Here is a 12,427-nt window from a genome sequence, read left to right on the forward strand (position 1 = left end):
ATTATTCTGTTCAAAGTGTTTTATTGCTAAGAGTACTTCCCCTCCCCCAACAAAGCCTTTTTTTTTAAAAAAAAAAAAAGATTATTTATTTATTTATTTGAGAGAGAGAGAGAGAGAGAGAGAGAACAGAATGAGCAAGAACAAGAATGGTGGGGAGAGGCAGAGGGAGATGGAGAAGCAATATCATCAAAACCAATAAAATGCTTAGGGATAAATACAACAAAGAGAGATCTGTACACTGAAAACTGTAATACTTTAATGACAGAAATTGAAGAGGGCACAAAAAATCAAAAAGGGATCTCATGATTATGGATTGGAAAAACTGATATAGTTAAAATATCCACAATACCCAAAGTTATCTATAAATTCAAAATTATCGCTATCAAAATCACAATGGCATTTTTCACACATATTAAAAAAAATTCCTCAAATTTGTATGGAACTACAAAAGACTCCAAATAGCCACAACACCAATCCTGAGAAGGAACAAAGCTGGAGGCATTACACTTCCTAATTTCAAATGATAGTACAAAGCTATACTAATAAAAATAGTATGGCACTGACATTAAAACAGACATACACAGCAATGGAATAGAAGTGAGAGTCCAGGAATAAACAAATGCATATACAGTAAACTGCTATTTGACAAGAAGGCCAAGAATACTCGAAGGGGAAAAGAGAGTCTTTTCAATAAATGGTATTGGAAAAACTAGACACTGGTATGTCAAAGAATGAAACTAGATCCATATCTTACATGACTCAGTGAAATCAGCTTGAACTGGACTAAAAAACTTAAATGTGAGAGAAAACTCCTAGAACACTTAGGGGAAAAAATTCCCTGACACACTGGTCTTGGGAATGTTTTTTTGGATGTGACACCGACAGCACAAGCAACAAAAGCAAAAATAAAGAAGTGAGGCTACATCAAACTACAACTTTATTGCAAAACAAAAGAAACAACAACAAAGTGAAAAGGCAATCTATAGAATCAGAGAAAATAGTTGGAAACCGTATCTCAGATAAGGGGCTAATATCCACAATATGGAAGGAACGTATACAAGTCAACAGCAAGTAAATATAAAATCTCAATGGTGACTATGTAGAAAAGAGACTTATTCTCTTTCTTATCATTAATAAAGTTACCATTTATTATCTACTACAAAAATATAAAATCTGATTAAAAATGGATGGCGGTCTTGAGCAGATATTTTTCAAAAGAAGAAATGGCCAGAAGATACACGAAAAGAAGTGCAACATTACTAATCACAAGGGAAATGTAAATCAAAACCACAGTGAGACACTATTTACACTTGTTAAAATGGTTACTCTCAAACAAGAACTAACAAGTGTTGGCGAGTATGTGGAGAAAAGGGAGCCCTGCAGTACTGCTGGTGAGAATGCAGACAAGTACAGACAAGAGGGAAAAAAGATGAGGTTCCTCAACAAATTATAACTAGAGCTACATATGAGCTAGCAATCTCACTTCCAGGTATACACCTGAAGGAAATGAAATCACTATCTCAAAGAGATACCACACTCACTGCAGTATTATTCATGATATCCAAGACCCAGAAACAACCAAGAGCCCACTGACAGATGAAATGAAAAAAGAAAACAAGGTGTATACACAAATACTCTTGTGTAAAAGAGTATTATTTAGCCACGAGAAAGAAAAAAATCCTTCCATACTCAACATGGATGAATCTGGTAGGCATTACTATGAGTGAAAGAAACAGAGAGAGAAAGACAAATACTGCATAGTATGATTTATACATGGAATCTAAAAAAACCAAACTCAGAGAGGCAAGAGCAGAATGGTGGTTGCCAGAGACTTGAGGTGGTAGTGGAGGAAATACAAAGACTTTGGTCAAAGGGTACAAATTTTCAGTTAAAAGATGAGTAAGTTCTAGAGATCGAACATTCAGTCTGGTGATTATAGACACCAATACTTCATTAAATACTTGAAAGCACCTAAGACAGTACATCTCATAGGCACTCGCCACAAAAAATTGTAATTATACATATGGTGATAGATATGATAATTAAGATTATGGTAATATTTCATAACATATACGTGTATCAAACCATAAAGCTATATAATAACTTAAACTCACACAATGTTTGTTATATGTCAATTATATTTCAATAAAACTAGAAACAAAAAACACAAAAATTTTTACCAAAATACTTAATATATCAGCATCGTTAGGGCCAAAAAGCAAAGAAATACCTTCTCAAATTATCATTCATTCAGCATTCAGCTGGCAATCTATTTAACAATAATGTGGTCTTACAGATATGTGACAAACCTACTTTGTAGCATTATGATATTTGCGAATACATACTACTGCATGTCCTTATTGCTTCTAGTTTTTATAAACTGGAAATTTTGTTAAAGTTGGCTTACTCAACACCATCACCAAAGTCTTAGAGAACAACTATTCTTGTTATACTGAAACATGAACAATGTCATAGTCTTTTAAGAAAACTAAAACATCAACAGATAATACAGCAAATAAATGCCATAAAACTTGAGTATGCGAGGGCGCACAAAACCATTTTTTTGGCAAAATGAAACTGAACACGGAAAGGATAAGCCCTGTTATTTTTACATCTGCTACAATAAGGCCTTTGAAGGGGGTCAAAAATACATTACCAGAATGTTTGAACTTCAAGAGTCTATTAGAGAAATGGGGAAAAAAAAAAAAAAAAAAAAGGCAAGAGCCAGAGACAGTAGGTGAACTGCTTGAAGTCAGGCAGCTAATGGCAAAGCAACACTAATCTGAATGCAGAAACTCCTAGAAATTTAAGCCTCTTTCCTTTGCTAACCAGCAATCTTTGCAAATAGAATGCATTGTACAGATCTTCTTAAGATACATCTAGTTCTTCAAACTTTGTTTGATGCTTAATTGCTAGTTTTTTAAGTTAAATTTTATCTGTTCTTGATGGTCAGTTACTAATTTGCAAATCTGAGTAACTTACGATTTGTGGACTAGAAAAAATATTCTAATGGGGAAAAGCTGCAAATGGAAAAACTGTTAATGGCATGCTTTACAAATACTAAGGATTTCAGTTTTCATTCTTCAAGGACCAAAAAAAAGTACACATGTATTTCTTAAAATGTTTGATTTAATGGAATTTTTAGTTTAAAATATCATGTTTTATAAATGAAAACAATCATTTAAATAACCCTTATTTCTCCTAAGTAAACAATGTCAAATAAAATATTTTCAACTTGCTTGATTTTTTTCTTAACAAAGCAATTTGAAATCATTCAATGCATTTTTTTACTTCAAATTTTAACAAGAGGTAAAAGGGAACAAAGACCATTGATTTTATCTAATAATTAGACTAACAGTCTTATTTCCAGATTACCTAGCCATCTGGGAACAGAAGTGACAAATGACAGACGGGTTTCTGAATTCAGTCTTTCTCAAGCAGTTTTCTTCTAAAATTATTTGAGATAACTTTCTCTCATTCTGTGACTCATCTCCAAGCCCCCCCTTTCAAATCTCTTTGGAGAGAAATGAAATATAAGCATAAAAGAGAGCCTTGTAAAGTAAGTGGGAGGAGGTCTGAAGCTTTGGCTGTGCTTTGGGTTTCGGCAGCTGTCTGCTGTGTCTACAGTTTGCTTAAGTCTTTGGGCAGAGGGTAAGAACACACAAGAGTAAGCAGAGCAGAACCGGTCAAGAGACCTTTCGAATTCTTTACTCCTCCTTATTTCACTACTGCTCACCTTCCTGCCTCACTCACTTTTTCCCACTTTGTATTCACTGATGTTCATACGTATATAAACATGCCTAAATAAATGGTCTTACACATAAAGACACACACGGTCTTCACATAAGGACATGAACATCATCTTTTGAGGCTCACAATCTTGCTCTAATTTAAAAGGTTGACAAATGAACAATGAATTCATCCAAGACAGAATGTGATAAACTTCACTGGAAAGATGAAAAATGGGGGCACCTGGGTGGCTCAGTGAGTTAAGCCTCTGCTTCAGGTCATGATCTTAGGGTCCTGGGATCGAGCCCCAGATCAGGCTCTCTGCTAAGCAGGGAGCCTGCTTCTCCCTCTCTCTCTGCCTGCCTCTCTGCCTACTTGTGATCTCTCTCTGTGTGTCAAATAAATATATAAAATCTTAAAAAAAAAAAGATGAAAAATGTTACAGAGGTTTACAGAAATCTGAATACAGTCATATACCTGAAATTAACAAAAATTGACTAAAGGCTAAGCATTCTCTATGAACACTTTTTACACCTGCATGAAAAAAGTCTTCATAATATTTGAGGGTATGAGGGAACCACAGCTTTCCTTATTTAACATTGACACAACATTTGCCATGGAAAATTCTCAGGAAATTGTGGTTTTCACACACCTCCAGTTTCTTCCATTTCAAATAAATTAAGTAAAAAAGAGGAAAACACCTCATCTTTTTATGGAAAAATTTTATTTTGGCATATGGGTATTTTTTATGAACACAAGCATTGGGTGTTCAATTCTGAAAAGAATCTTGAGAATGTACATGTGAATACAAACAACAGTCTAAAAATGAAAAAGCTCTCTTACATGCAGTGTTCCTTCCTGTGAAAAGCCGCCTACAACAACCTGACTCAGAGTGAACTGGTAGAGGCAGAATGCTGGGAGGAGTATTCTTAATTTTTATACTTAATTTCAATTCTAGTTTCACCTAAAGATATATGTGTCCATTTACTAAAAATAAGTAGGCAGGTAATAAGAAACAGTCCATTCAGCTGGATTAGAAGAACTCTGGCAACCTCTGGCTTAGAACCCACACTGAAGGCAACAGGAGACCTTTTTGCATTGGTTGGGTTCTTGTAATCCCTGAGACAACAGGATTCTAAAATGGAGTCTTACAAAATAGGGACCCACTCGAGCCTTTTCTCCTAAACCTTTGTTTTGTAGGCTGAGACCAGGGTTTAGACCTTAGATCTGTTATCTGCTAACGTCTGCCTATAGGTATATTTTTGACCTTCCTGGGCCAATATGTGCTTCATTAAATGGAGTTATCATCTTCCCTGAGAAAGCTAACATATATAAAGCACCTAATTGAGTCAGCAACTGTTAACAGATGTTCACAAATATTAATTTGCTTCCCCTTATCCAGCAGTTGTTTAATATACCTGTCTTATACTCCCTACTAGATTATATATTCCTCTGGAAAATATTGAGTTTCCTATTCCCTTTGTTATCGTCCACCAGGGCCTAGCTGATTGCTTCGTGTGCAACACGTTTTGAATTGAGAAGTTTCTGAAATCCTGGCCCCAGCTTTCTGGAAATGTCAAAATTCTCATTCTTCCACTCTCTAGCTTTCAACTTCCATCATACACACATTAGCTGCCTACTTAACCTTTCTACCCCTTTTCTACATTTGAAAATACTACACACACACACATTGTGTGCACATATGTGCAAATCAATGCTTTCTACATGAGATCACTGTTGTAAGATCAACTGAGATAAGAATGTGTATGGAAGAACTGTGCAAGCTGTAAGATATTACATAAATTATTTTGCTCTGCTCTGATCTGATCAACAGATAGCCTCAAATGTACAGAGCTCTATGTAACAGGCTTCATTTCTGTGAGGTTATCTTTCACTGAGCTCACTTCCTGTGACACACTGAAGAGCAATCAATCCTTTCTTCACAACAACACTGTTGCCTGCACCATTTTTTAGAGGTTTAATTTATTAGCAGGTTTTCAAACAGAAGAACCTGAATCCAATGGGAGAATATCCCAAATGAAATAAAACACCAACAAAATAGGTGAAATCAAATAGCTTTGGAGGAATCTGAAATGATTTTTTAAGCAGGGCAGTTTCCTTTGGCTTTAAATTCCTCCAGGGTTCCCTCAAGAACTTGGATGAAACAGAACTGTTTCTCCTTCCTCCCTCTCCAGCTTCCCTTCCTTCCTTGCTTTTGTTTAGAGGAAGGTATAAACAGCAGAAATGTAACCAGGTTTCACTTGACCCTTGACAGTGAGATCCTAAACTTCCTTTTTTAAAAAAAGATTTTTATTTATTTATTTTCCGAGAGCAAGAGCACACCAGCATGCGAGTGAGCATGAGCACAGGAAGAGGCAGGGGGAGAGCCAGAGGGAGAAGCAGGCTCCCTGCTCAGCAGGGAGCCCAACATGGGGCTGGATCCCAGAACCCTGGGTTCATGATCTGAGCCCAAGGCAGCTGAGTAACTGGATGAGCTAGCAAAGCGCTCCAAGATCCTAAACTTTTTATCTGAATTAGTATTAAAAATCTCACCCCTATAGGGGGACTTCAGTGGCTCAGTCAGTTAAGTGTCCAACTGGATTTCAGCTCAGATCGCAGGGTTCTGAGATCTAGCCCTCTAGGCTCTGTACTTAGCAGGGAGTCTGATTGTCCCTCTTCTCCGCCCCCCAACTGCCTCTCAGGCCCTGCTCAGGCACCCGAGCACTGTTTCCCTAAAATAAATTCATTAAAAAAATTTTCATGACTACAAATCCTGTCATATGCAAATGAATTTACTAATATAAAATAATGATGATAAGCTAATACAGATGTTTGTTGCCCATTTTTTTTTCTGGATAAATGACATTCCACACTCTGGAAAGTTGAAGGAAGGGTTGTAAATGGAAGAAGATACCCTAAAAAACTGATTTTATAAATATTACACATACACTAATGTTAATCTTCCAAAGTGAAAACAATCTGGCAGAGAAGATGCTTTTCACTTGAACCATAAATTAAACATTAATGAATACCTTTAAAATTCAGCAACCTTTAGAAAGCTCAAAAATTTATTATGGAAAACTGATTTTTTAAAAAATATTTTATTTATTTATTTTGACAGACAGAGATCACAAGTAGGCAGAGAGACAGGCGGGGGCGGGGAGAGAGAGCAGAGAGCCTAATGGGGGCTCGATCCCAGGACCCTGAGATCACGACCTGAGCTGAAAGCAGAGGCTTTAACCCACTGAGCCACCCAGGTGCCCCTGATTATTATTATTATTTTTTTAACTCTCAAGATAAAAAAATTCTATAACATTTTTATTCCATTACTATTATATTTAACATATCATTATTTTGTCTGAGATACAGACCAAACCAGTTTAGTTTTAGTTTAGTTTTTCCTCTCTTTATGAAAAAATCCCTTGAAATAAGAATATTTACTGTAGAATTATTCTAGTACAAAATAAAGAAACTGTTGTAAAATCACGTTTGGGATTTAGTGTGGCTTTTCTCATCAGGACAATGGCACCAACAAGTTCTCCCTTGTATCAAACAAATAAAAACCTTTCATATTCTGGCTTTCTTAAAATGTTTTAAAATCTAACATGTCTCATATCACTTGCAGAAAAGTCAGTGCTAGTCTATAAAAACAAAGAATCAGAGCATCCTTTCCTCAGGGCGGGAATAGGCAAACTAACATCTATAGTTGGATATTCTAACATAAGGCTCTGGATAATCAATAAAATAAATAGGCAGAAAATCAGTAAAGATATAAATCACCTAAACAACACCAAAAACTAAGAGATCTACTTGACATTTTTAGGACACTGATGCCAAGAGAAAACATACTGTTTTTAAGTGCATATGAAATAGTCACCAATATAAGCCATTCTGGACTACAACACAAATAAAAATCATAAAAAGTCTGCTCATGGATCACAAAGGAAACAGTCATGAAAACACACCTAGAAGACCCCTTAACTGTTCAGAAATTAAACAACATACTTCTAACTACACCATGGTGAAATAGAAAGTTTCAAGGGAAATTTAAAATACTGTGAACTCAAAGAAAATGGAAATACAAAAAAAAAAAAAAAAGAAAAAAAAGAAAAGAAAAGAAAATGAAAATACAACCTATCAAATTTAAGGGTGCAGCTAAAGGAGTGCTTACATAAAGCAACTTTGCAACACTAAATGCTTGTTAGAAAAGAAACAATCTCTAAAATCAGTAACTGAAGTTTCCACATTAAGAAACTAGAAAAAAAAAGCAAAGTGGACATAAATGCAAGAAACATGAAATAATATACATTAGAGCAAATGCCAATGAATGTGAAAACAGAGAAGCAACACAGAAACATCCATTAATCCAAAATCCGCTCTTAGGCTGGAACTGTCCTATGTAGACATTAGCAAAGCAGGCAGAAATGAAAAAGGGGAAAATAGTAGGAGCAGGAGAACTGGGTAAAAGTCCCAACTGCCATTTGGTATACTTTTACTCAGCTCACTTCATTCTTTCTGACCTACAGTTCCCTCATTTGTAAAAAGAGGGTAAAAATAATCTTTCACAAGTACTAAGTACAGAGATTAAATGAAATAGTCATAAAAATTATTTGGAAAAAATAAAAATATTCTTTGTTATGATTATTAAAATTAACAAATGAATTGTTACTAACACACGAATGCCACATTAAGTTCAACATACATTTACGGACCTTGAAGGTGTGCTATCATAAGCAAAGCAAAATTCGTAAATTACCATAAAAATTTTTTTTGACGGCAATAACAGAGCTGAAGTGGGGAAAATCATCATATTCTAATAGTAACTGGGTTAAGTTTTTTTCTTCAAGGAAAAAGGTGGTAAGAAAAAGTTGGTCAACCATATAAAGAGGTAACTTTTTTTAAAAGAAAGTCAATCCATTGCAGACACACCTTTTTGCAGATTTTTTCAAAGCTGATATCATCACCGAGCGCAGATTTAGTTACTACATCAGGTTTCAATTCCTGTTAAAAAAAAAGGGGGGGGAGATTTTAGTTATGAGTTTAATCTTACTTACCTATTTATTTTTGTGGGAGAGGAGCATAGGGAGAGGTAAGAGAGAATCTTAAGCAGGTTTCATGCCCAGCATGGAGCCCTAGGTGGGGCTCTATCTCACGACCCTGAGGATCATGACCTCAACTGGAATCAAGAGTAGGATGCTTAACCGACTGAGCCACCCAGGCACGCAGTTATGAGTCTAATTTTAATGCACCATTCAGTATTTAATGCATCATTCATTATTTTAATACTTCCCATGTTTTGCTTTTATGAAATCTGATATTAAATAAGTTCTTAATTTTAGATGAGAACAACTTCAATCACATAGTATGAAATTATCATACTATGAAAAACCACAGCAAAATGAATTTAAGAGCTAATCCTCCTAGGACAAATACAATCAGATTCCATGGAAGCCAGCAAATTTCATGTGCCATGAAATTTCCAGCTTAGTAACAGTTCTTTAATGGAAATAAGATTAATATTACTCAAAATATTAATTTAAAACTTCTACATTTCAAAGAAAGTATTACCTTATTTTAATGACATTTCAGGACATTAGCAATTATATCATTTTATAGAGAAATGTCAAGATTTATAAAGAAATGCATACTTTTATTATTATTATTATTTTTTTTGACAGACAGAGATCACAAGTAGGCAGAGAGGCAGGCAGAGAGAGAGAGGAAGCAGGCACCCCGCTGAGCAAGAGATCCTGATGCTGGGCTTGATCCCAGGACCCTGGGATCATGACCTGAGCTGAAGGCAGAGGCTTTAACCCACTGAGCCACCCAGGCACCCTGAGAAATGCATACTTTTAATTAATGATTAAATAATATAACCTATGGGGTGCCTGGGTGGCTCAGTGGGTTAAGCCGCTGCCTTCGGCTCAGGTCATGATCTCAGGGTCCTGGGATAGAGTCCCGCATCGGGCTCTCTGCTCAGCAGGGAGGCTGCTTCCCTCTCTCTCTCTGCCTGCCTCTCCGTCTACTTGTGATTTCTCTCTGTCAAATAAATAAATAAAATCTTAAAAAAAATAATAATAATCTAACCTACAAAAGACTTTTACATTGCAAGGAATTAATCCAAATTTATTTTAGAAAATTAAAACCAGAAAAGCAGAGAAAAATAAGTAAAATTACTAACAGTGACATGGTTGTAATTTCAATATACACCCTTTTATATGCTTCTTTAATAGAATTAAGTTTGATAATATAGTTCACTAAAGAATGAGAGCTTTAGATCCCACAAAAATGAAATTTCTCTTAACAGTTATCAAGTTATGCTACCATGCATGAAAAACTACAATAGACATTTGTGTATTTTTTTCAAAATACTATTTGGAAGAAAGGTAAATAAAATCAGATAGTTCGTTTTAAAATAACACTGAGTGACAGTAAGTTAGATAAATGTGTGATATGGTAAAAAAAAAATAAACTATTCCGTGAAAATTATTTAAATTATATATAGTTTTAAGATTTATTTAGAGACAGAGAGAGAGACACAGAGACAGAGAAAAAAGGAGAGAGAGTATGAAGCACACTCCACACTGAGCATGAAGCTCCCCACAGTGCTCAGACTCACAACACTGGGATCACAACCTGAGCCAAAACCAAGGGCTGGAGGCTTAACTGACTGTGTCACCAAGGTGACCCCAAATTATATTTTAAACAAAAATAGGATCAGGGCACCTGTGTGGCTGAGCTGAGTTGGTTGAGCCTCCAACTCTTGGTTTTGGCTCAGTCCCTGTTAAGGGGTCATGAGATCAAGCCCTGCCTCGGGCTCCCTCTCAGCGGGGAGTCTGCTCTCTTTCTTTCTACCTCGGTCCCTCTCCCCACTCACATACTTGCAGCCATACTCTCTCTCTCTCTCCTTCTCAAATAAACAAATGCATCTTAAAAAAAAACAACAACAAAACAAAAAAACACCAGGACCATAGCATTTTGTAAACTAGTTTTATCATTTAATGACAGAGCAAATATCTATCCATTTTCTTTTTATTCTCTTACATAGCTGTCTTTATTTATTTAACCAACCTATTATTGGACATTAGTATGTTTTCTGATTTTTAAAATCTTTTTAATAAGAATGGAGTAACTATCCTTGTATATGCTGATTTGTATAACTCCTGAAAAATTACCACATGTTCTGTAGTAAAGAGCTATACTATGCTTTTGGAAGATGAACTGAATGAAAAAAAAAAAAAAAGCAATACTGATATTAACGGTCCAATGTCAGAAAGATCAGAAAGCACAGTTTCTGAGAATACAGAATATTTTGTATACAGGAATACAACTGGGAAAAAATGTGTATGTAAAACAAATGTATATAAAGAGCATGAAAATAATAGACTCTTTTAAATGTGTGTGTGTAATATCGCTTTAGAAATTAATGAGCTAATTTGAAAGATGGCCTCCCTGTCAGTTTAAAGTCACTAAAACTATTTATAATTAAAAACATCCAAATTTGGGGCACCTGGGTGGCTCAGGGGGTTAAAGCCTCTGCCTTCAGCTCGGGTCATGATTCCAGGGTCCTGGATCAAGTCCCGCATTGGGCTCTCTGCTCAGCGGGGAGCCTACCCCCCAACCCCCCGCCCCACCGCCACCTCTCTGCCTACTTGTGATCTCTGTCTGTCAAATAAATAAATGAAAAAATCTTTAAAGTCTAATTTTTTTTGTTGGCTGGCTATAAGTATCTTTTTTCTACTCTGTAAGTAAAAAAAAATCATTCTAAGAGTAAATCAGTTTAGTGTTATTGCAAATATGAAATTAATATGTACAGAAGATAATGCTGCTTAAATTTCAACCAATCCTCATACTCCCTCCAAAAGAATAAACTCAACAAGGACTATGTGAACCATGCCTTCATCATTATGAGGAGATAGAGGATACAATAAACTTCAAAGTATCTCCAAGATGAGAAACTAACACCAAACTCAACCTAGCACTCACTGCATTACAAACTTGCACAGAGAAACAGGGAGTAGAAGATTAAGATACTGGGGAAGTTGATAACTAGAAAAAACCCTCCAAATTGGATCTAAAAGCAAAACTTAAGTCTACACTATGTAGATATGAGATACCCAAAAAACACAGCAATTCAAAAAGGCTAAAAATAAATTCGCCAAGATATATGAGGCAAATAGTAACAGTAAGAAAGCAGGAATTGAGGGGCACCTGGGTGGCTCAGTGGGTTAAAGCCTCTGCCTTCGGGTCAGGTCATGATCTTAGGGTCCTGGGATGGAGTCCCTCTCTGCTCAGCAGGGAGCCTGCTTCCTCCTCTTTCTCTCTCTGCCTGCCTCTCTGTCTACTTGTGATCTTTCTCTGTCAAGTAAATAAATAAAAATCTTAAAAAAAAAAAAAAAGAAAAGAAAACAGGAGTTGAGATCATGTATCAGAGGAAGAATAATTAAAGAAAAAAATGAAATAAGACACAGGAGATTTCCACGATATGGAAAAACGGAAACATACTATTAACAGAAGACTTTTATACAGCAGTTCAGTGAAAATAGGGGGGAAAGCATTAGAAAATCTTAACATAATTTTGAATCTATCTTACAGATTTATTTTGAACATTTTATCTGTCTTATATTTATTTTGAACATTAAAAAATTTATTGTATAGTAAGTCAAAGTAGGTATTAGTAAGTTCATCAAGTAAAATG

General features: G+C 35.6%; 1 protein-coding gene across 2 annotated transcripts in view; it reads right to left on the bottom strand.

The window, feature by feature from the left end:
- Positions 1 to 12,427, bottom strand: part of SRFBP1 (serum response factor binding protein 1) — a 70,557-nt gene that overhangs the window by 18,073 nt on the left and 40,057 nt on the right. The window contains exon 4 of one of the 2 annotated variants that reach the window (XM_059175765.1): positions 8,659 to 8,730. The exons of the other annotated variant lie outside the window; for it this stretch is intronic. Coding sequence (XP_059031748.1) covers positions 8,659 to 8,730 — 72 coding nt within the window. The remainder of the gene's footprint in view (positions 1 to 8,658; positions 8,731 to 12,427) is intronic. 2 annotated transcript variants of the gene reach the window in all.

Source organism: Mustela lutreola, chromosome 5 (assembly GCF_030435805.1).
Source record: "Mustela lutreola isolate mMusLut2 chromosome 5, mMusLut2.pri, whole genome shotgun sequence".
Lineage (NCBI taxonomy): Eukaryota > Metazoa > Chordata > Mammalia > Carnivora > Mustelidae > Mustela > Mustela lutreola.